Source organism: Microcaecilia unicolor, chromosome 14 (genome assembly GCF_901765095.1).
Source record: "Microcaecilia unicolor chromosome 14, aMicUni1.1, whole genome shotgun sequence".
Classification (NCBI taxonomy): domain Eukaryota; kingdom Metazoa; phylum Chordata; class Amphibia; order Gymnophiona; family Siphonopidae; genus Microcaecilia; species Microcaecilia unicolor.
The window spans coordinates 27,526,338-27,551,539 of NC_044044.1; the positions used below are offsets into that span (position 1 = coordinate 27,526,338).

The 25,202-nt window shown below is 42.9% G+C and overlaps 2 protein-coding genes across 3 annotated transcripts in view; one reads left to right on the forward strand and one right to left on the reverse strand.

The window, feature by feature from the left end:
• Positions 1 to 3,139, forward strand: part of LOC115458116 (venom metalloproteinase inhibitor DM43-like) — a 20,066-nt gene extending 16,927 nt beyond the window's left edge. For both annotated transcript variants that reach the window (XM_030187956.1, XM_030187957.1), the window contains 2 exons: positions 2,490 to 2,577; positions 2,760 to 3,139. In XM_030187956.1, coding sequence (XP_030043816.1) covers positions 2,490 to 2,577; positions 2,760 to 2,787 — 116 coding nt within the window. In that variant the 3' untranslated portion in view covers positions 2,788 to 3,139. The remainder of the gene's footprint in view (positions 1 to 2,489; positions 2,578 to 2,759) is intronic.
• Positions 3,140 to 5,660: 2,521 nt separating this feature from the next.
• Positions 5,661 to 6,527, reverse strand: LOC115457235 (G-protein coupled receptor 4-like). The gene has a single exon (XM_030186661.1). It carries the CDS (start codon positions 6,525 to 6,527, stop codon positions 5,661 to 5,663), a length of 867 nt encoding a protein of 288 aa, XP_030042521.1.
• Between the last annotated feature and the right edge of the window lie 18,675 nt (positions 6,528 to 25,202).

A 25,202-nucleotide genomic window follows, 5' to 3' on the forward strand; every position in this document is an offset into this window, starting at 1 on the left:
CGGAAAAGGTTCATTTGCGGATTAATACCTTTCAAGTATTTGAACGTCTGTATCATATCACCCCTGTTCCTCCTTTCCTCCAGGGTATACATGTTCAGGTCAGCAAGTCTCTCTTCATACGTCTTGGAACGCAAATCCCGTACCATTCTCGTAGCTTTTCTTTGCACCGCTTCCATTTTTTTAACATCCTTCGCAAGGTAAAGCCTCCAAAACTGAACACAATACTCCAGGTGGGGCCTCACCAACGACTTGTACAGGGCAGGGGCGTAGCCAGCCTTCCGTGGGAGAGGGGTCCAGAGCCCTGGGGGAGGGGGCACATTTTAGCCCTCCCCCCGGCGCCGCCCCCCCCTCCTGCCGCGAGCCCGCCGCCGCTGCAGCCTACCTTTACTTTTGCTGGCGGGGGATCCCACTCCCCGCCAGCCGACGTCTTCTTCTCAGTCCTTCCTGCTCTTCAATGTGTTTGCTGACGTCCCCCCGCCAGCAAAAGTAAAGGTAGGCGGTGGCGGGGGCGGGTTCGCCGGGAGGGGGGTCCTGGGGTGAATCTGCGGGGGCCCCGGCCCCCTCAGGCCCCACGTAGCTACGCCACTGGTACAGGGGCATCAACACTTCCTTTCTTCTGCTGATTATACTCCTCCTTATGTAATACTTATGTAATACTGTCATCTCCCAATCTACTGTCTACTAATAACACATTGTAAGCCACACTGAGCCTGCAAAAAGGTGGGGAAATGTGGGACACAAATGCAAGAAATAAATAAATAGATTCAGCTGTGGCTAGTGGAGGTCTCGGTCACTTTAAAAACGCGCAGTGAAACAAAAATGCCCTATATGCACCAAGAACGGATGGTCACTGGGAACTGGTTTAGAAGCTCCAACACATTTTTTTGTTTCATATTATCCATATTAGTTACAATACAACATCTACAGCAGGCAGGTGGTATAGTGCAATGATGGACTATCGGGAACAACACATTCAATGGCTGCCAGTCAGTCTAGAGCTGGTTGTCCAGTCACTGAGCACTACTTGAATGCAAAGAGAAAAATATTTTTTTAAAAAAGTGGTTTTTGAAATTTGGTTTGTTTATACATTGCACTGCGTGAAATACACATACATATTACGTTAAGGGTTTTGTTTGTGTACATTAAGCTGAACAGAAAACCCGAAGGATTATTTATACCCCAGTAGGGAGTACTATTTAGGACCTAAATTTACTTGCCAATTTCATGGGTAAACTTACAGAATACTAGCACTTGTAGCGGTGAGCGCCAGTTGAGTGCTACGCGTTATTCTATCATTGCTTAGCTCTTAACATAGTAGCATAGTAGATGACGGCAGAAAAAGACCTGCACGGTCCATCCAGTCTGCCCAACAAGATAAAACTCATATGTGCTACTTTTTGTGTATACCTGACCTTGATTTGCATCTGCCATTTTCAGGGCACAGACCGTAGAAGTCTGCCCGGCACTAGCCCCGCCTCCCACCACCGGCTCTGCCACCCAATCTCCGCTAAGCTTCTGAGGATCCCTTCCTTCTGAACAGGATTCCTTTATGTTTATCCCACGCTAAATGCAGGGTGGGGGGGGGGGGTGTTTACAGGGGAGGGGCATGGGTGGGTCTACTTTTTATGTGCATAACGTACTGGAAGTAATGTGCTATAATGCCATATTTAGACACAGTGGGCATGTTTACGTGTAGGCATGTTGATGTCAACTTAGGCCTGCTAGTATTTTATAATGGAATCTTGGTGCCCAGATATTGGTATAAAAATCTAGAGCTCAGTGTTATAGAATTGGTGCCCTACACTATGGCCCCTGGTACCAAATAAGTACATGTATATCAAGTCCGACCCCTTCCCCCCCTTTCCTTTTACATGTGTATCCTCATGTTTCTCTGGAGGGGGGGGGGAGAAAAAAAAATAACCCTCTAGTACCGATGACGCAATGGTGCCATCGAGTGGCCAGAAAAGTGTACTGCAGCTGAGTCACATCTGCTGCATTCTTGGGGAGGAGAGAGACATTCTGGCCTGGCTTGGTTATGAAATGTGAAACTGGGATTTATTTGTTGCATTTGTATCCCACATTATCCCACCTTTTTGCATGCTCAATGTGGCTTACAATTCATCGAGGATATGGAAAATAGAAGAGAAAATATATTTGGTTACAAGGAGTTTGGGGTAGAATGATAGTATTGAAGCAAAGCTAGTATAGAACACTTACTACTACTATTTAGCATTTCTATAGCGCTACAAGGCGTACGCAGCGCTGCACAAACATAGAAGAAAGACAGTTCTGGATAAATCAAAGACTGTACTGTTAAATGTGTTGATCCTTGTGATATATCTTGTCGAAGAGATAGGTTTTCAGTAGTTTGCGGAAATTGGTCAGTTCGTAGATAAGTTTTCAAGTTGCGTGGCAACGCGTTTCAGATCTGCGTGCATTGATTTGTACTTCAGGCCTTTACACTGACATGAAAATTGTCTTTTTTACAGTGTATCTATTCTTTTTCGGAGGAAAGCTGTTTGTCTTCATCGTAGTGCTACTCGTCTTTGGCTGCTGCCAAATTCATCAGAACAGAAAGTAGGCAACAAGTTCTTTATCGGTCCAGAATAACAGCATTAAAAAAAACATTATAATAGTACATAGTAATATATATATATATATATATATATATATATATATATATATATATATATGGATTTAAGAACTGTAAAAGTGTTTCTTAGTCTGTGAAATGTTATCATTATTCTTCCCTATCACAGGATGAAGACACAGAGGCAAGATCAATGAACTACCATGACTCACCAGCATCCAAACAAATGAACAATGATCATCTCAACCTCAAAGATATGTATATTTGGAGATTGGTGGCACAACTACGCCATCTTGTGGCATGAGACCAGACTACAACTTTTTATTCCCTGCAGGTGGAAGAGGACTATTTCCTTTTAAAGGGACAGAAAACGGAGAAACATGAAACGTGACTGCAAATAAAGGCCAAATGGCCCATCCACACCATCTCTCCTCTTCCTAAGTCCAGTCAACGTTACACTTAGAGCTTTTATTTTACTTTTATTTATTTGTTTAATCAAAAAAAAAAGCCTTTGTTTAGAAGGGATTGCAAATAAACATGTCAAACATTTGTCTGTGTTTTATACTTAAGTGAGTGGTAAATATGACTAAATGAAATGAAAATGAAACATAACAAGCAGCGAAACACTGACTGTCTCCGACTGCATCATTCCCTTTTCTTTGTGTCTGGGCTTATGTACAAGTTTGTTGAGGACTGAACATTGATTTATTTTTGTTACATTTGTACCCTGCGCTTTCCCACTCATGGCAGGCTCAATGCGGCTTACATGGGGCAATGGAGGGTTAAGTGACTTGCCCAGAGTCACAAGGAGCTGCCTATGCCTGAAGTGGGAATCAAACTCAGTTCCTTAGTTCCCCAGGACCAAAGTCCACCACCCTAACCACTAGGCCACTCCTCCACTGTTGCTACTATTTGAGATTCTACATGGAGTGTTGCTATTCCACTAGAAGTCGGCCCTTGCAGATCACCAATGTGGCCGCGCAGGCTTCTGCTTCTGTGAGTCTGACGTCCTGCACGTACGTGCAGGACGTCAGACTCACAGAAACAGAAGCCTGCGCAGCCTTCTACATGGAATGTTGCTAGTGGAATAGCAACATTCCATGTAGAATCTCCAATAGTATCTATTTTATTTTTGTTACATTTGTACCCCGCACTTTCCCACTCATAGCAGGTTCAATGCGTCTTACATATTATATACAGGTACTTATTTGTACCTGGGGCAATGGAGGGTTAAGGTACTTGCCCAGAGTCACAGGGAGCTGCCTGTGCCTGAAGTGGGAATTGAACCCAGTTCCCCAGTCCACCACGCTAACCACTAGGCCACTCCTCCACTGCAATAACAGTAATAGTTATTAGCATATAAAAGCCTGATTGGTCCAGCACAAAAAAAATTAAATTAACTATAAACATTTTTTTCTCCATAGCAAATTCTGTTTTTACAGAGCTGTTTCTTTCTTCTCAAGTAGAGCTAAAGGAATCCCTAGGAGTAGGGAGGGGGAGGGGAGGATTCTGAGCGCTGCTCTGGGGGGGTTATAGTGTCACTAAAAGCAGCAGCATCTTGGGGGGGGAAAGAAAGCTCTTATAGACAACAGAGCAGTCAATCAAAGCAAATTTAATCATTAAGAGCCTTTCTTATTTCGTCATGCTCTGATTTTGAAGGCATTGCAGGCAAGGAGCCAGGGGGTGAGATGAAGAACCCGGACTGGACTCCTAGCTGCAATGGGGGAAGACATGGGTGTAAGCTGGCAGGACGTGTTGATTGGCTGCCAGTAGGGGGAAAGAGAGATAGGAAACCCTGTGTGCAGGAGCTCATCATTAGTCTAATGCTTAACTCAGCTGGTAGTGTGGGCGAAGCTAATGAGAGGAGAATGATTGGTTGTGAGAGCAGAAGCCAGGGATTGATTAGGCAGAGGGGAAGGAGTCCCAGAAGAGGAGAGAAGGAGAAAAGAGGGTAGAGTGAAGCAGATGCAGGGTGAAAACCCTTGGGTAAGAGAGGTCCCTAAAGTATTGAATCTACCAGTGAAGTGGATGTAAGGTGGAATCCCTTGGGTATGAGAAGTCCCTAAAGTATTGAACCCATTATGAAGGTAAAGAGAGTAGGAGGTAGAAACTTCTGCTTTTTGGTTTAACTGTGATGATAAACTGAATGAACTACCTATTTGGAATTGAACTACTGTTTATTGTGCACTGGATAAAGAGCCCAGACTGGAGCTGACTGTGGGTCTGTATTGAATCCTGATATGTGCTGATAGCCTACTGCTTAAAGAGGAGTATTTGCCACACACTTTCAGGTGGCTTATATGTGCTTAAGATTGAAGGTGAATGCTGCTTTTGGAACTGTGTATCAGGTCTACTAGAAACCTGCATGGAATAAAAGCCTTAAGATTGAAGTTGCTGCTGTACCGGGAGCCTGTGGCTGGAGGAGATTGTTCTGTCCTTGGCTGCACCTAGAGGTACCTGCTTACAGTACTCAAAATGAAAGTTAAGGGCCCAAACAGAGGTAAATGCCAGTTAGGTGCTAGTCTCTAAGCGAGCACCTAGGTGTAACTGCAAAGGGAGTGGGAATGTGCCAAATTTATAGACTGCTATCAGTTGCATGACTAGGTGCCAGCATTTACATCCGCCTTTTTAAATGGCGCCCAAGTGCCAACTTAGGCTCTATTCTAGAACAAAATCTGGGCACAGACTTTGGGCATCTCACTTTTAGCACCCTTTGTCGAATGGCCCCAGTATTTATAGGGTTAAGTGTTTGCATTAGCTTTGGCGGTTGAGAATTGAGGGTTAGGGAGCAGGGAAGAGAGTTGCATAATCCTACGCAGTGTAATTAATCTCTGGAATGCGTTGCCAGAGAATGTGGTTAGCTTAGCAGGGTTTAAAAAAAGTCTGGATGGCTTCCTAAAGGAAAAGTCCATAGACCATTATTGAATTGACTTGGGGAAAATCCACTGCTTATTTCTGGGAAAGTAGCATAAAATGAACTTTTTTGGGGACCTGGATTGGCTACTGTTGGAAACAGGATGCTGGGCTTGATGGACCCTTAGTCTGTCCCAGTGTGGCAATGCTTATGTACTTATGTACCTGCCGTGTGGCACCTTATTCTCTGCCAGATGCTCTTGAAAGAGGCCATGTAGAACACAGGGACCAGCAGGGCACTCAAGTTGCTTACTGCCAGTGTCACCTGTCCAGGCAAGGACAGGGTCTTCTCTACTGAGCAGGTGTCTCCCCCCAGCAGGACCACAATACACCGGTAGGACCAAATGACGTGGCATGGGCCAAAGAGTACTGCAAAGTACATCACAATGAAGGCAAGCAGGGTGGTGATTCTCTTGCGTTCCACAGCCTGGACTGAGGAGGAGCCCCTGAGGGTTCTCTGGATAAGGAGATACATGATCCCCAGAATGAGACATGGCAGGAAGTAGAAAAGAATGGAGACCACCAGGTGAAATAAGGCATAGTCACGTGGAACGGGGTAAGTTTCAAAGCAGGAACTGCGATTGCTGTTGGTTTGCCCATGGCTTGGTAGCATGAAGGCTCCCGTGGAAGACAGAGCTATGGCCACCAGCCACAGGGCGGCGCTGCTGAGGTAGCTACATCTGGTGGTCTGGAGGGCAGAGAAGCGCAGGGGATGTCCCACAGCTACATACCGCATCACAGCGATCCACGTGAGGAAGAGAACACTAACAAAGAGATGGAGGAAGAAGACAGCGTGGACCAACGTGCAGGCAGCGGCCCCCAGAGTCCAATGGTAGTTCTGAAGGACGTAGGCCAAGCTGAAGGGTAAAGCTGCAAGCAGAAGGAGGTTGGAGGCCAGCAGGTTCATGGCATATACCGGGAGGCATTGCTCTGTCTTCAGCTGTGGTGCCATGGCCCAGAGGACCAGGCAGTTCAAGGGCAGAGCCAGGATGAAGATAATGCTGTAGAAGCTGGTGACGAACATCTTGCCGGCCCTGAAGTCAATGTCACATCCTGTGGTGGTGGTGATGTTCATCACAAGGTCAGGCTTGTGGCACGAGACTGGTCAGGGAGGAGCAGAGTGGGCGTCCTATTACCTCAACCAGGCAGACTCCTTAACTTTGGAGACAGAAAACTTTTTAGATTCATACCTTCAGAATCCCGGGCTGAACACACAATCCACAGACTCAGGAGGAGCCGACATGATTGAGCAACACCCGAAGATGGAGGAAGATCTTTCCGTTGCATCTGCAGTGGTGGTTGCTTCAACTCCACTTCCTCATCTGCAGCTCTGTGTCCAGAAAAAGCCAGGAGAGGGAGACCTTATACAAATCCTGCAAGGCTGACTAGTCTGAAAAGAGAAAAAGCAAAAGTTGGAGAGGCAAAGACAGAAAGCGGAAGAGAAGGCTACGTAACCAAACATTCAAGCATCCGCCTCCACCCACCACCCCGAGTTGTTGGAGAGATGGAGGATTACCCGGTTTGTACAAACACATCCTTTTCCCACTGGCAGTGGTGGTAGGGATTCAAAAGATGTCCAATTAGGTTCTTTCAGAAATGTGGTGAGACTAGAGGGGGGTTGGAGGAATTGGACATTTGGAGAAGCTGCTTTTGAACTCTGCGCCTCTCTCTGTATCAAGAAGGCACAGGTCCACTCCCCTGCAAATGGCCCTTCATAGGTACTGACCCCGTTGTCTGCAGATGTGCCTCTCTGCTGCTGTGTCCTTGGAGTTTGCTCGGGGATCGCTCCTTCCAACTCTATTCAAATTCAGTGTTTACTGACCTGCCCTGAACTTCCCCTTTCTCTGCACCTGAGCAAACATAACATCATAATAAAAAAATAATCATAAATATAAAGAACAGGAAAAAAAAAACTGGAGGTTAGAGAGACTTGGTACCTGCCCCTGGGAGCTTAGTAATAGCTCCGTATTGTATGTGTCTGTTCATGGCACAAGGTGCTAGGGTGCTGCTGTCAAGATAAGAAGAAAAGGACAAACTAGACAGAGAAATGAAGGGAAGAAAGTAGCTCTGGTTTAAAATTGCTTCCAAATTAACATTTTTACCATGCAGAGTGGCAATGGAGCAGGCTGATCAGGCTGTGTTCTGTATTTGGCCTGATGGCTGCAAGGCGAGGGGGGGGGGGAAGGGTAGGAGCATAAGACATTATTGACACCAGGAGGGAGGAGGGGCACAGAGCTCTAGAGCCTGATCCAGTTCAGGCTTTTCTTTACTTTTCTGTGGTAATTGCCAGGAGCGCATCTCCAGCATGAACTAGGGCAAAACCTGGACTGATCTGATTTGTTTCTTGCTGACCTGGAGCTCTTTGGTCACACTTAAGAGGCAGATCTCACATCCCCATCCTATCCATTTTCACGGTCCCTGACTCATTGCTTTCATAAACCTTAGGGAGTCAGGAGAGGTCTAAGAACAGGTTGGTTTGTGGGAGGGGGGGTCTGTTTCTCCTTCAGTTTCAGAGAAATGTGGGGCCCCCAGTGGCATGGGCGTCCAGGGCAATTGCCCTTGTTGTTCCACCCCGTTAACACCAGTCCCTGCCTAAGAGGGGCCAGGGAGGACCAGAGGGGGGAGCAGGGGTGTAAGAGAAGCAAGTGAGAGGGAGAAACATTTCTTTTGAATGTGGTCAGCAGTGCATCTGATAACCAATAACTGATCTCTCTCTCCCAGTGTAAAAGATTCATCGGTACAACAATTTCTCTTTCTCTGTCCCTCCTTTCTGGAGGAAGGAGAGGACCCTAGGACGTTCTTCACAAATAGAAAGATGGATTTGATTTCTCAGACATTTGTTCCCCTTCCCCCAGTCAGATTATGAGGGATTAGAACTCATCCATCTGTTTCTCCCTTCCCGACACACAGGGACAGCAATCCCAGTTCCTGTTGTGTCAGACCAATTGAGGGTCAAAATTTGGAGCTGACACCCTCATGATCAAACCCCGGCGCTATTTTAGATAGCGCTCTGGAAACACCGCTCTTCCAACGCCGTAGTAGCGCGGTGTAGCGGTATGGCATGATCAGAAGTTAGTATAGGCAAAATTGTGCAGAGGCGTAGCGGCGCTAATCCCTGTAGACAGCGTAGTAAAATGAAGCTAAGTAGCCGGGACGCACGTGCGTAGGGGGTGCTTGTTGTTTTGTCGTAAAGTGCGTCCTGTCGTAAAGCGGGATTACGCATGGTGCTGTAAAACATCGGTTGGCCGTTGATCGAGGTTGCTGCGCATTTTTGTTCTTTTCTAGGGGCTGTATTTTATTTACAATTTAAGTTACAATCGTGTGTTTATTTATCATTTCCCTTTTCTGAATTTTTCAGGATAGCACAGGTAGTTGTTGGTTCCTCCTGTAACCCGTGTTTTTTCACGCTTGTGCAGGTAAGCATCAGCTTTTTCTCTTTTAACAAAAGGCCGCATGGTAGAAAAGGGGTCCGTGTTGCAGTTCATGAATTCATTTAATAACAATACAGGGGGAAAAGCTATCAAAAAAACATAACCATAACAGAATATCCTGCAATGAGCAGAATACTTAAATTGATAACAGAAAATAAAAGACAATCAAAAGAATAGAGACCTTAAGCTACATCTAACCTCGTGGTGTACTTCGTTTACAGCCAATGTAAAAAGAAGTCTTGACTTTGGCTAAAGATAACGTATTTAAATATGTCAAATAATCCTGTAGATCCATCTCCTGCTGCAGCAGCAACAGTCGCTCAGTTATATCCCCAGGCAGTACTCGGTCTCTGTGACTGGCGACGGGATGCGTACTCGTACTGGTGAGAACTGGTCAGTGGGGGAGAGGGAGGGGTTTATGAGTCTGAAAGCTTTATGTCCCTTTCCAGTAAACAAAATCCACTTTATTACAATAGATTCTCCCACTGTGACTCTCTTAAGAATCTACCCAGCATTAATAAACTTTCCCTTTTTCATTGGCAGACACATAGTGAAACTAGAATGCAAAGATCAGGCTGTGTTCGTTTTGTAGGTGAAGTTCTGATTAGACAGGAAAACGTACTGTAGTGCAGTGAATGAGTATATTATAATACAGATAGATGTAAGAATGCATTAACCCTTAGTATGTTTTTGTATCCATCCATTTGCGCATTTGTGTAACAGAAGTAATTTGGAGAACTGATCTGAGTGCGAGTCCAGAGACGGATGTTCTGCCTGACTTATATTTATGTTTAAAAAATATATATTCTAATATATATTTCTCTTTATTGTAGGTGACAGGACGCTACAATACTCCTCCCCATACTATTCCGAGCTTTGCTCTTGGTGTGGTGACAGAGCCTCATGCTTGCCCTGGCTATGCTGGAACCCTTCTTCTCCACATTCATGCCCAGTATGTGCTGGGCAGACCACTAAAAATTCAGAGGAGAGGAAGCAGGCCAAAGGCTATTAAAATCACACCTAGGATTCAGTCCGCACTTTAAAGAATTTGCTGCCAAATGCTGGACCACTGTGAGGACTGCAGACAAAGGGAAGTATATTTAGCACCTGGGATGTGGTGAGAAACCTCTAATACTCGTTCTGGAGTGCGATATTGTGCGATATGTTCTGGAACCCTACACCCAAAAAAATAGTAATTACTACTACTACTACTACTATTTAGCATTTCTATAGCGCTACAAGGCGTACGCAGCGCTGCACAAACATAGAAGAAAGACAGTCCCTGCTCAAAGAGCTTACAATCTAATAGACAAAAAATAAATAAATTAACCAAAGGCCACACTTCACGCTATCCAACTTGCCAGGCTGTCTGTCCTTTAGCTGATGACACACCACGCTGTTCACTAAAATGCAGTTATGTCACATGACTTGATGCAGCTCAGGCCTTTTCGGTAGAAGCTCAAGGTGACATACATTCTGATACAGGAGGTCCCCAGAGCACTTAAAACCTAAGGGGCCCTTTTACTAAGCCACGTAGGTTCCTAGGGGCGCCCAACAAGCGTCAATTTGGAGTTACTGCCCTGCTACCACGTGGCCTGGGTGGTAATTTTCATTTTTTTACTCGTACGCCGGAAATTCATTTGTATTTTCCTGCACGCGGCAGAAACACGTAGACGATTACTGCACGGTTACCGCGTGAGACCTTGCCCGCTAAGTCAATGGGTGACGGTAAGATCTCCGACCCAAAATGGACACGCACCAATTTTTATTTTGCCGCATGTCCATTTTCGGCAAAAATTTTATTAAAAGGCCTTTTTTTACAGAGGCGCTGAAAAATGGATCTGCGCAAGTCCAAAACACGCGCCTACACCAGCGCAGTCCATTTTTCAGCACCCCTTAGTAAAAGGACCCCTAAGCCTCTACTTTTAGTCATCCCACGCTTTGTGCCTTTGAAAACGTTAATACGAAACGCTTACTTAGGTTTTGACAATTGTGCCCGAGAATACATGTACATCATAAGAACGCATGAGCATCATGAAACCAAAATGTAATATTAATTGGAAACCACCATCTTCAGGTGAGAAGATAAACGAAAATCACCATTAATGAAAAGTAGCTGTTGAAAGCCAAAAAAAACCCCCCCTATGAAGTTCTATAAGAAATCTATTCTATAGTCGAGGGCCACTGATCTTAAAAACTCTTTGTTGCGTGATTGCCTCGGACCAACTGGGCTATTAAACATGTTTATTCATGCTTATCTTTTTTTCTTAAATAGGTTTCCATTTATAAAAATGGATCTTTGTTGTACAAAATGCTACAGACCATCACCATCACCAGAAGACTCCAGGGAACTGAGCATGATTGTCTATGTTGAACAAAAGCATAAAAATGTTGAATAAAAGTATTAAAAATTGAAGTGGAATGCTTCAAAGAACAGCAGAGCTAGCTGGTTCAACACTAAATCTCCTGGGACATGATGGGGCCCACATCCATCAGCCAAAGGCAGGCTCCAGAAAGTCTGTGGGCTAAATAGGGGGGTAATAGAAAGCAGATGTTCTGCACATGATTAACAGTTTGTGGTATTCAGAGACTTGCACAGGAATGTTGTATGAGAGAATTAGTCAGAGGCCCGGTATAAAACTAGAGGGAACAAAGAAATAAGTAAGCATTTTGAATTTCTCTTTGTCTGTCTATAGCATTGCTTTAAGCACTCTGATTTCTCTCTCTGCTGTACATTGCTTTGTTTTTAAGCATTCATTCTGACTCCTTAGCTTTAAGCATGCTAATATCTTTGCTGTATATTGCTTGTGTAGATATGATTTGAGTACAGAAATGCTTCCTGACTATCCCAATTAAGGGTAATCAGTAGAATTGTAAATAAACTGTTATATTAAATATGAAATTCGTCTAGTCTTCTCTTCAAAGTGGCGAGCCAGCCAGGAGTACAATTAGGCCGCACACGGAAAAGAGAAGGCGAGACGAATAACAAATTAAGTGTTTGTTGTTAACGAAGTTTTTTACAGGATTTTGAGAGAGCAAGCGTTGTTTACGCCTGATTACTGTGCTCCACTGATGTGGGATTGATCAAACTACTGACGTGGACATACAGGTGACAACTCCTGGGCTTGCTAAAAAGAGAAATAAGAAGACGCGTAAGTAAGCTTACATTGTGGACTTATTAGTAGTATATTTGTTTAGCTTTGTAGTTTTCTGTTTTGTATATTTTCTTGGTTTAGGTGCAGTAGTATATTTTTGTAGATTGTGGCTTTATAGGAGAAATTGTAATAGTCAGAATAAAATGAAAGGGAAAGGGGCAGATAAGAAAGAACAGCCTCCTGTATATGCTATGTATTTAGATTTAGATAGTTCAAAAAAATGCTCCCCTTTGCAGCATGTCATAGAATTATTCCCATTAGAAAAAAAACAGATTGAAAAAATACATGAGAAATGGGTCAAATATGAAGGAAAAGATTCTGTTTTGAGCTGGTCTCAGGATGGATCATTTGATCGTCCAAAATTATTATCTCTCCTGAGCTATTTACAAGAAAATAAAAATAAAACTAGGCAGAAGAAAAGCTTAGAGAAGCATCTTACAATTTGGAATTTATTTTCTGTAGCAGCAGATCTCTTTCATGCTGATGTAGATAGGATACAAAAAGAGGCAGAAAGAAATAATCCCCCGTCATATGAATCTAGCAGGGACACGTTGTGCCCCCTAAGGGCGACTGATAAAATGAAGGAATTAAAGTCAAAGCGCTCTGTGCCATGCGCTGGGTATTCGGCTCTTGATGACCCCCCCAGTGAGTCAGAAAGTGAAAAGGGAGGGGATAATGAGGACAGTGATGTGGGGACTAGGGAACAGAAAAAGGAAAAAAAACGGGTGAGACAGAAAGAAAAAGGAAAATCTAGTGCAGAATCAGGCACTTACCCTGATTTGAAAACCCTAATTACATCAGAACAATATGATCTGGCAACACAATTTGAAATTGAGGGACGGCTTCGGCTATGTACCGAGTCACCCCCTGAACCTTCCCTTAGAGTAGATCCTCAGACACCCACGTTTAAAATCAGGGAAACACCGCCCAAATTGACACCCAGACCGTCAAAGGCAATTTTTAAGGAAACCTATGTAGCTGCAGAACTTGTGAGATTGGATAAAACTAAATATGGGGCAGAATGGTGGGGAGTTACTAAGAACCTGTTGGAAGTTAAAAACCTCCTTTTCCCCTGTGATAAGGGAGGACCTACCTCACATGAGGACGTACAGAGTTTGACAAACGTAATAAATAAATATTGCCCCAAGGCGGGAAGCCTGGGCTTTATTAAAGCAGGGCTGGAGTACTGGGACGATTGGTTTTACAAAATGAAACAGGCTGAAGAAGAGGTGGAAGAGGAAGGTAAACAGGAGATTTGCAGTGCTTTAGATAGTAGTGCTTTACACATGCCAGTTATGACGCGCTTGGACGCAGCTGGCAATCGAATACAACATTACAAACCATACACCCCCGTAGATGTTACAACTTTAGTTGCAAAAATTCCCAGTATAGTGAAAGGAGCTCGTATGTGGTTAGATGGGATAGAACAGGCAACTGCAGGGACTCAATTGACTATTGGAGATTTTAAAGCTTTATGTGCAGCATCGGGTATCAGTATTTCTCAACTGGCAGTGCAGTGTGGATATCAGCGTCTGCTGTTACATACTGCAGATGGGGATGTATATGCAGGGAATGTTAAGGCTGCTCTTTCTGCAGCTCTGCATGTAATGTATCCAACCCCGATTGATTTTTCAGCCATAACGGCAAATAAGTGGGACCCTAAAACTGATTTTTCGGCACATTTGACAAAATGTATAAATTTGTATAAGGCTCAAACAGGGCAAGATGCAGATGTGGATCATAATGTAGCAGTATTTTTACACCTATTTATGTCCACACTGCCTGATAATATGCGTAAGAATTTAGATGCTGTTATTGCCCTGTCCTCAAAGCCGTGGCCAGAAATAAGAGAGACATTGATGCATTTTAGTAATGTGCATCGTAAACTGATAGAGACCCCACAGAAAGAACAGGCTAAATTAACTTCTAAGTTAATGACTATGCAGTTAAAGGATTTGGAAAGCAAGGAACAGGATAGAAATAAAAAACAAGAAACAATTGTAACACCCTCTGCCTCACCTCCACAGGTCATTTACTATGTACAACCGGGATATAGCCGGCCGTACCAACCAAGGGGACGAGGTATGGTTAGAGGCAGGGGTAGAGGTCGAGGGATGCAAGGATCAGGACTATCACCTAATAGAAGGGCACATGTACAATGTTGGGGATGTCAGCAATTTGGTCACTATGCTTCAGAATGTTATCAGAATGCAGGAATGCCCCAAGTACAAATGCAGACACAGCAAGGATTGATGCCACAAGTAATAGGGATGCCTGTGAGTGCCCCGCAGACTGCAATACAGCAGCCAGCGACGCAATCACAGGGACCAAGAGCGGCAGTACAGAGACAGGGTACTGTAAATGCCTTTCCAACTTGGCAGAATACTCCAGATCAATGCTATTGACTGGAAGCAGACCAGTGTCAGGAGGAGGGAATGATTTTCAGATTAGACACAAGGGAACCCTTTATTACATTGACAATTGGCAAATATGGAACTCCTGTGAGATTTTTGATAGATACAGGGGCGAGTACTTCTGTGTTGTGTGTAAAACCACTAGGAGTTAAGCTTTCAAATCAGTATAGAACAACAGTGGGATTTACGGGGATAGAACAAAGAAAAAGGCTAACAGAACCGATTCTGGTGCGCTTGGAATGCCAACCGCACGGTTCAAGGGAGGCTGTGGTACCCTTCTTAGTGGCACCTGATTGCCCAGTAAATTTGTGTGGTAGAGACTTATTGTCTCAATTAGGATTGTGTTTAGATTTTGGAAATAAAGAAATACCAAGTTTGCTCACCATGGTTCAACAGTTGAATAATGAAAATAAAGTAAGGGTTATGGAAGAATTACCACAACATATTTGGAGTACAAGTGATTCACCATATGGACTAGCTGTAAATGCAAAACCCCATAAGATAGAATTAATAGAAGGGGCAAAGGGGCCGAAGCAAGACCCTTACCCCATACGACCTAAATTAGTATCCAAAACCCTGGAGCACATTGATAAATTATTGAAATGTGGTATTATTGAACCTTCAGTATCCCCGTATAATACCCCATTGTTTCCAGTCCCAAAAGGGGAAAACAATGTAAGGATAGTACATGATTTAAGAGAGCTAAATGAGGTTACAAAAAATCAATTTCCGATTTGTGCAAATCCTGCTACACTTTTGCACACCCAGAATATATATGCATATAACACTGTTATTGACTTGTCTAATGCATTCTTTTCAATACCTCTTCATCCAGAGTCTAGGGATTTGACGTCATTTATAGTACAGAATGAGGCATACAGGTGGACTAGGATGCCTCAAGGCTTTACTGATAGTCCATCGGTATTCTCAAAACAACTAATGATGGATTTAAAGGATTTCAGGAGTCACTTGCCTGACACGGTGTCATTGTTTGTCTATGTAGATGATATTCTACTGTCTGCTGAGACTGAAGCAGAATGCCTAGAGTGGACTAGAAAATTATTTTTATTATTAGGAGAGTTAGGATATAAATGTAACAGGGAAAAATGTGTTATAGCTCAGTCTACTGTCACCTTTTTAGGACAAAATGTTTCAGCAGAACATAAGGTCATTATACCGGAAGTTATATCTATTTTAAATGAAACCCCGGTACCGCAAACAGTTACCCAGTTACGTGCTGTTTTGGGAATGTTAAATTACTGCAGACAATGGATACCAAATTATACACAAAAAGTAATGAGACTTTATAAACATTTGAAACTGCCCGCAGCCACACCAAAGAATACATTAATTGTATTGGAAGAGCAGGATAAGATAATATTGGCTAAGATTGTGAGGGATTTGTTATCCCCAGGACCGTTAGCAGTAATAGATATCCAATCACCTGTGCATCTATGGGTAAAAGACATGGGAAATAGTTGGGCAGCTATGATTAATCAAAACAATGAAGTAAATGCACCAGTAGCTTTTTTGTCAGGCTCTTTTAATCATGTGGAAAAGGGAATGAAAGAAATACCAAAGTTACTGACAGCTATAGTGGCTGCAGTAGGTAAATGGAGAGCACAAATGCCTTTTGTTCCTATTGTAATACATACCAACCACACGATTAAAACACTGTTGAGCCCTAGCCAGACTGCATTGACAGCCACTAGATTTGGAAAATATCAAGCAGTACTTTTAGGACAAGATATAAGAATAATACCATTAACTAAAGAACAGAGAAATAAAATAGATCTGCTTTTTCCTGTCGATCTAGAGGGTGAGATTGATACTATAGAAATCCCTACATTTCACTGTCTTACTTTTGAACCCTTATCTGATGGGTTAATATGGTTTACAGATGGAGCTTGTGAAAGGACTGTTGCAGGCTTTGCCTGCGTGCAGGTAGATGAGAATCTAAGAAAGATAATGCAAGTACAATATAAAACCCCTCCTGATCATACTGCACAGCATGCTGAACTTTTAGCCGTTATTACGGCCTTACAACACACTGATATGACTCAAAATGTCACTATATATACTGATAGTGGTTATGTTGCAAGTTCACTACAGTATCATATATTAAAATGGCAGCGTAGGGGGATGATAACCAGTGCAGGTAAAAATTTACAACATTACACATATTGGAAATTGCTGTTTGAAATTTTGGCAAGAAGGGAACGTGAAGGTAGAAAAACTGCAGTTGTGTGGACCCCGGCCCACACTGAAAGGCCAACCTTTGAGGCACTAGGTAATGCAATGGCTGATGCAGCAGCAACGGAGGTGGTTAAGCAAAGTGAAAAGATTTTGTATAATACTAGACAGACACAGGAAGGGCCACTTACGAATGTAGATAAGATTGAAATGTGGCAGCCAGAGGGACAGGAAAGTGAAAAATGGTTGAAGAGAGGATGTATGAAATTGGGAAGTGAATGGTTTAATGCAGAAGAAGGATTACCTTGTATGCCAATGAGCCAGGCGATTAAGGTATTGGCTGGTTGGCATGCAACCATGCATTGGAATAAGGAAACAATGAGGCAACAGTTTGAGCAAAGATTTTGGACTTTAAAAATTGATAACTTGATTCAACAGGTTGTGCAGAATTGCATGGTATGTAATATTAACATACCTAAACGAGGTCCTAAAATATCGCCTGGGACACTTCCAATACCAGAAGGCCCAGCAAAAGAATGGTATATTGATTTTACCGATATGATTGTTCCAGTGCAGGGAAAAAGGTATTTGTTAGTTTGGGTGGATGCTTTTTCAAGGTGGGTAGAAGCATTTCCATGTAAAAGGGAGACAGCACATGAAGTGGTACAATGCCTGGTAACTCATATTATGCCAAGACATGGGTGTCCATCTAGAATAATTTCTGATAACGGGACACATTTTAATAACAGTGTTTTGAAAGAAATGGCAACGATTATGGGTTTAACACACAGAAAGGTATCAGTGTATCGCCCCACCTCCAATGGTTTGGTGGAACGCTACAATGGCATTTTAAAAACAAAATTGAGAGTCTTACTAAAATCTCTCAATAAAGAAATGGTGGGAAAATTATATACCTGGCTTGATTTGTTACCATTAGCTTTGATGGTTATAAGGGCCCAACCTAATGGGCGTACTAAATTGACCCCATTCCAAATTCAGACAGGACGTCATTTCTTCCCGATGCAGACAGCAAGTACTGATAATACAACTCAGTACTGGCAAAAATTACAACCAATGCTAAATTTGACCAGTGACATGATTCGTACAAATGTATCACATCAGGTAGGGAATAATGATGTTTGTGCTTTTAAAGTAGGTGACCTAGTGCTACGAAAGAACTTTACACATAAAACATGGAAGGATCCTGTGTATGTAGGGCCTTTTGCTATCACGGCCCTTACTCAGACCGCTGCCTGTCTGGAAGGTCATACTTCTTGGATACATTTAGCAGATATTCGACGAATTAATAACATTGAAATGGACAAAGAATAAACAAACATCATGTCCCTAAACATGATGGTATTGGACTGTTGTTGTTTGTTAATGGACAATGAACACATATGATAATAGACTTGTTACAGTGGCCAAGATGTTGAATTTGACTGATTGTATCATATGTGCCCACTGACTGACATCATCCTTGTCCTTGCCAACTATGATATATGGGACTACAATGATAAAATCATGTCTGTTATCCCAATAATACCTGTGTAAGAGATGATGAAAACCTTCATTGGACAAATGAGACTATTTATAAGCAAGCCTTGCTTATGGACAAGTACCCACAGACATCATGTTGGTGTCTGATTAATAGTATGACAACTGAACACATTCTCCCGATAAAGTGCACTTACACGCAGAATGTTGTAACAACTGTTAATGAATGTTATGCTTTTAATTTGTGTAATTTTTAATGCCACATCAGCTAATGAAAAGTAAGAATGAATGACAGTGTACTTCCCTTTGATGAAGCTCACTGTCCTATAAATTATATACCTCAAGAAATATGTACCCTAGTACAATTGAATCTGTTTAATGTTGTATAACATGTATTAGCATGTTTGCAAAAATGTGCCAGGATGCTTTTAAAATGATAACTGAAAAAGAATGAATAGAACTTTAATATGTCAGCCAAAAATATTGAAAAAGCGTGCAGAAACTGAATGCCACAAACAAGGGGGGAGGAGATTTAGAAGGGAGGTAAGGAAACAACAGACTGGAGCTGAAACAGATGTTTGAGGCCTGAAACAATTAGTCCTCAAAAGGGAGGATTTGTTGAACAAAAGCATAAAAATGTTGAATAAAAGTATTAAAAATTGAAGTGGAATGCTTCAAAGAACAGCAGAGCTAGCTGGTTCAACACTAAATCTCCTGGGACATGATGGGGCCCACATCCATCAGCCAAAGGCAGGCTCCAGAAAGTCTGTGGGCTAAATAGGGGGGTAATAGAAAGCAGATGTTCTGCACATGATTAACAGTTTGTGGTATTCAGAGACTTGCACAGGAATGTTGTATGAGAGAATTAGTCAGAGGCCCGGTATAAAACTAGAGGGAACAAAGAAATAAGTAAGCATTTTGAATTTCTCTTTGTCTGTCTATAGCATTGCTTTAAGCACTCTGATTTCTCTCTCTGCTGTACATTGCTTTGTTTTTAAGCATTCATTCTGACTCCTTAGCTTTAAGCATGCTAATATCTTTGCTGTATATTGCTTGTGTAGATATGATTTGAGTACAGAAATGCTTCCTGACTATCCCAATTAAGGGTAATCAGTAGAATTGTAAATAAACTGTTATATTAAATATGAAATTCGTCTAGTCTTCTCTTCATCTAATGCCATGCGATGACATTTTTGGAGTGGCCTGAGAACCAGGGGAACTGGGTGTGATTCCCTCTGCAGCTCCTTGTGACCCTGAGCCCAGTTACTTAACCCTTCACTGCCTCCGATACAAAAACGTAGATTGTGAGCCCAATAGGGACAGAGAAAGTACCTGCGTATAATCAATGTAAACTGCTTTGGTTGTACCCCAGAAAGGTGGTATATCAAATCCATGACCTTTTACCCTTCTAACCAGCTAAGGAAACTGTCCTATAACAGTGTTGCCAGTCTAAATCCCTCATGACTCCCATCTTAATATGAGCTTGGTGCTTACTGAGAATCAGCTAACTAGGACTGGACCAGTGGTGTAGCTAGGTGGGACCACGGGAGCCTGGGCCCCCCCAAATTTCCTCTGGGCCCCTGGTTTTGCGGATGGGGGTCCCCAACCCCTGTCAGCTGAAGTGTTATTCGTGCCGGTCTCCGGCGCTGCTGCCGCGTTGCCGGCCTTGCTCTGTCTTCCCCTCACATCTGGCGTGCTTCTTTTAGTGCCCCCCCCACCTCGGGCTCTGGCCCCCTCCCACCGCCAGGTCTGGCTACACCCTTGGACTGGACCATTGTAAACATAGTTTGGCAGGTGTGTAAGTGTGAGGGAACCCTGGAACAGGCTGAGCCAGGGAAAAGCAGAGCTAGGCTTGGTTTGCTATGGTGAATTCAGGGCTCTAGTTCCTCTTATTCTTTTTTTTAAGTGCGTCCCCAGCTACATTCACACACACCTGCCAGCTAACTCCATTTCCATCTGATAATCTGAGGCATCAACCATACCAACAACAGCATAAATGAATTTAAATGTCCTTTGTGATGCCGATCTTTTGCGGTGACTGGTACTGTATAGGCAGCTTCACTGCAGTGCGGTTTCTGTATTGTAGCAGCACTTTCTCATCCTAAACACCTTACTGGTGAGGTTATGGCTCTGCCCAGCCGCTGTGCCAGCTCTGTATTTTATCTATGGTGTTTTTAACATTTCTATATAGAGCTGACTTTCTACAGGTCACATTAAGGACCAAAATTAAAAGTTCTGGGCAAAAAGGTTAGACCAAATTATAAAAACAACAACAACAACAAAGGTTAAAAACATGAAGATATTTGTTTGCACAATTTTAAACCAATGCATCTTTTGTCCACGGAATTCTTTGCTTTTCCTGGAAGGAAAAAAAAAATCAAAGCTAGATCTCTCCAACATCAGAGCCACATTTTAACAATCTTTAGAAGTGAGTCCAAGCACCAGGCTCTCCTTTAGGACTTAATTTCTAAACCCAGTCCTCAGGATACCCAAAAATGAATATCCATGAGATAGATTTACATGCCCTACCTCCACGGTATGCAAATTTATCTCATGCATATTTATTATGAGTATCCACCTGACTGACTGGGTTGAGAACCAACCATACCCTAATCCATGCCCAGTCCTGTTAACATAAGTTTTTAAATCATTTGTTTTAATTGTTCTATTGTAAAGCCTCCTTCCCCTAAGCCTCTGGGTACAACCACTGTCATCAAATGTCATGCATCACCAAGGAGGGTCCTTAGAAAGGGGAGAAAGGGATGAACGTACAGCATTATAATTTCCTGCTACCATGCACATTAAATTTCAGGGCCCCTGACTTTCTCCTAAAGTCAGCCCTGTGATCATCTTACACATTCAGAGGATCTGATCGATCTGTATTAGCTGTGACTTTGTCTCTATGAACTGTTCAGTGTGAGGTAAGGTAACACCATTCTGATATTAGTTATCTCCAGGGATTCTGTGGAAAGTCAAGAGAAGATTCTTAAAGTAACTTAAAATGCTGGAGCCATTAGTAAAATATTTCATTCATAATTATGTCAGGAATCTGAGTAGCTGAGGCTTTTCTCCCCCACAGATACAGAATAGGAGAAAAGCTGCCATAAAATCGGCACAGGCTTTAACTTAACAAATGTTACAACCGGTGGATATTTGAAAAGTATGAAAATGTTTTCCTGCCTGTCATGTGCTTGAAAATAAAATACATAGTAATTGCAGCTACACTAACAGCAGTCATGAAAATGTTTGGAAAATTGACATTTTAACTCCAGTTGTTGGAAACGATGAATGTTAAATCTTAATAAATATATTCTAGGTTGCAAAAATAATTGGCCAATGGTATCTTCTTGAGCAGATCAGAGGGAATCAGCAACACAGAAAAATGTGGAGCAACAATTGTACAGGCCAGAGATGAAACAACAGTCTTCAATGTGGATTAATACACGGGTTAACAATCCAAATGGGTGTGAATATCAGTATATATCAACTCATGCCAACACTTTTCAAGGGGTGTGCAAAAAACAAACAAACACACAACTAAAAAAAAACAATGTAAATACCAATGGAGTAAAATATTATCTGCTGCAGCTAAATTGCAGCTTTCAAAAAACATAGTTACAAGGATGTGCAGTTTCTTTTTAATATACTTGCCTCGAGAAGTGCAGTGTAGGCAAATTTTATGCATTGAGGGGTCCTTTTGCCAAGCTGTGGGGAAAAAGGTGCTGCGCTAGCAGCGGGGGCTGTTTTTCCCATGCGCCAGAGCCCTTTTTACCACAGTAGGTAAAAAAACCTCAGGTACACAGGGCCACGCAGTGAGAGAACTCTTACTGCATGGCCATGCAACAGGTAGCCCTTACCACCACCCATTGGGGTGGTGATAAGGGCTCCCACGCTAACCAGGCAGCGTGAGGTGATGCCCGATTACCCCGGGCGAGCCATTTCCGTGGGTTTTCTTTTTTGCCCAGGAAGTGACGTGCGCTTGGGGCGGGACTACGGCTGGCAGCAGTAAACCCGCGTTGGGCTTTTGTTCTTGTGATGACTTATACTATTTTTTATTGTCATCATAAAGAAAAAACAGGCATCTAGGCTCCAATGAAAACCACAATACAGCATTGGAAAAAATAACCCTCCTCCTTCTCCTTCACAGACCCCTGAAAATTCCACCAGCCCCTACAACTCCCCCTAGATCTTCTCCACCCCCCCCCTCCCCACAATCCCCTAACAAGAGAGAATGCAAATGTACTTTGCTATTGTCTTTGACAAACCGAGATGGCTGCTGCAGGGGGAACCGGCTTCAACTTTATAGTCATACCGTTATCCAATCTCAGTGGACCAGATAAGCTCATGTCCCCTCATTTAACCTCAAGGAGATGGAGTTTTCAGTTTTGGCATTGTATAAGTCATCACATGAACAAAATATTAAATAAACAATGGACGGCATTAGGGGCTTACAGCCCATTTAGTATATTTAAACAAAAGAGATTTGCATGAAATAAAATATGTATTTTTATGTTGACTTATAAAATCACAGAATAATCCATTTGTATATCTAAAAGGGATGTGATTCCATGTGCGCCAATGAAAGGACAGTTTCCATTTAATGTCAACATATTACATCATCTTTATCATACCAGGCTTTCCAAGGTAGATTCCAACAACAGCGTGGAGTTGGACACTGGAGCTCGTTGCCGGAGAACGTAGCGACAGCAACTGGCCTTATGGAGTTTAAGGGGGGTTTGGACAGATTCCTGAAGGAAAAGTCCATTGAACATTATTACTTTTTTTTTTTTTTGGGGGGGGGGGGGGGGCAAGGTTCTTGAAGCCTGGATTGGCCGCTGTTGGAGACAGGATGCTGGGCTCGACGGACCCTTGGTCTTTTCCCAGTATGGCAGTGCTTATGTGCTAAGATGAACCCATCAGGAAACAGGATGTCCTCACTGAAATCAGGCCATCTGAATTGTATAGAAGAACAATGAATAAAAATAAGACCAGAGTTTATAATTGCTGTTTCTACTACTACTACCTAGCTACAATAATTTTTGAAGCTGTTTTAGAGATATTCAATTGTTATTTATTTTCTCCTCCACCTTTTAAGGCACTGCCTATCCAACTGAAACAGCTTTTTAGACTTGCTACAGATGGACCAACAATAAAGAATGACAATGTGGTCCACGTGGATAGAGCAGCTCATAAGTTTGCATGCATTGTTTTGAGTGTATGGCAATGACGGCTGCGCAGAAACAGAGATTAATCAAACGGCTTCCTTGCTTACAGAGCACTAGATAGGCTCACTTCCAGACCTGTCTGTTAAACCTCCTTGCAGCAGCTCATAGCTTTGCTTGCATTGTTTTGTGTGTATGGCAATGACGGCTGCACAGGGAAGGGGGGGGGGGGGGGGGCGTGGAAACAGAGATTAACCAAATGGGTTCCTTGCTTACAGTGGACTAGATGGGCTCACTTCCACTCCTGTCTACTATGCCTCCTTGCAGCAGCTCAGGTTTCCTTCCTTCGATCTGAGTGTATGGCAATGACTGCTGCATGGGAAAGTGAAAACAGATTAACCAAATAGCTTTCTTGCTCAGTGGACTAGACAGGCTCACTTCCCGTTCCACTCCTGTCTATCAATAGAAATCAAACAAAATAAAACATGGAAAAGAAAATAATATGATACCTTTTTTATTGGACATAACTTAATACATTTCTTGATTAGCTTTCGAAGGTCGCCCTTCTTCGTCAGATCGGAAATAAGCAAATGTGCTACCTGACAGTGTATATAAGTGAAAACATTCAAGCATTACTATGACAGTCTGACAGGGTGGGAGGATGGGGGTGGGTCGGAGGTATGCATAATGCATGGGGACATCAAAGCATATCATTGATATTCTAACAGGATGGGTGTGGATAGGTGAGGGGTGGGGTGATCAACAGAGAAATACAGCTTTATGGTTTATAATGGGCTAGGAACCCCAGATCCTTGTTAAGTCCTTTCTGTTGGGTGTTAAAATATTCAATCATTCTGACTTCAAAGGTCTTACGTTCTTGTATGGTTGCTTATTTCCGATCTGAGGAAGAAGGGCAACCTTCGAAAGCTAATCAAGAAATGTATTAAGTTATGTCCAATAAAAAAGGTATCATCTTATTTTCTTTTCCATGTTTTATTTTGTTTGATTTCTATTGATAACCTTAAGAGTGGACTAACACGGCTACCACACTCCTCCACTCCTGTCTATTAAACCTCCTTGCAGCAGCTCATATGTTTGCTTGCTTTGTTTTGAGTGTACTAGAAATGACGGCTACGCGGGACAGTGGAAACAGAGATTAGGCTCACTTCCACTCCTGTCTATTAAACCTCTTTGCAGCAGCTGATAGGTTTGCTTGCTTTGTTTTGAGTGTACGGGAATGACGGCTGCACGGGAAAGTGGAAAGAGAGATTAACCAAAGGGCTTCCTTGCTTAGTGGACTAGATAGGCTCACTTCCACTCCTGTCTATTAAACCTCCTTGCAGCAGCTCATATGTTTGTTTTGAGTGTACGGGAATGACGGCTGCACAGGAAAGTGGAAAGACAGATTAACCAAAGGGCTTCCTGGCATACAGTGGGCTAGTTAGGCTCAAGTCCACTCCTGTCTATTAAACCTCTTTGCAGCTGCTGATAGGTTTGCTTGCTTTGTTTTGAGTGTATGGCAATGACGGCTGCATGGGAAAGGGGAAAGAGAGATTAACCAAAGGGCTTCCTTGCATACAGTGGGCTAGTTAGGCTCAAGTCCACTCCTGTCTATTAAACCTCTTTGCAGCAGCTGATAGGTTTGCTTGCTTTGTTTTGAGTGTACGGGAATGACGGCTGCATGGGAAAGGGGAAAGAGAGATTAACCAAAGGGCTTCCTTGCATACAGTGGGCTAGTTAGGCTCAAGTCCACTCCTGTCTATTAAACCTCTTTGCAGCTGCTGATAGGTTTGCTTGCTTTGTTTTGAGTGTATGGCAATGACGGCTGCATGGGAAAGGGGAAAGAG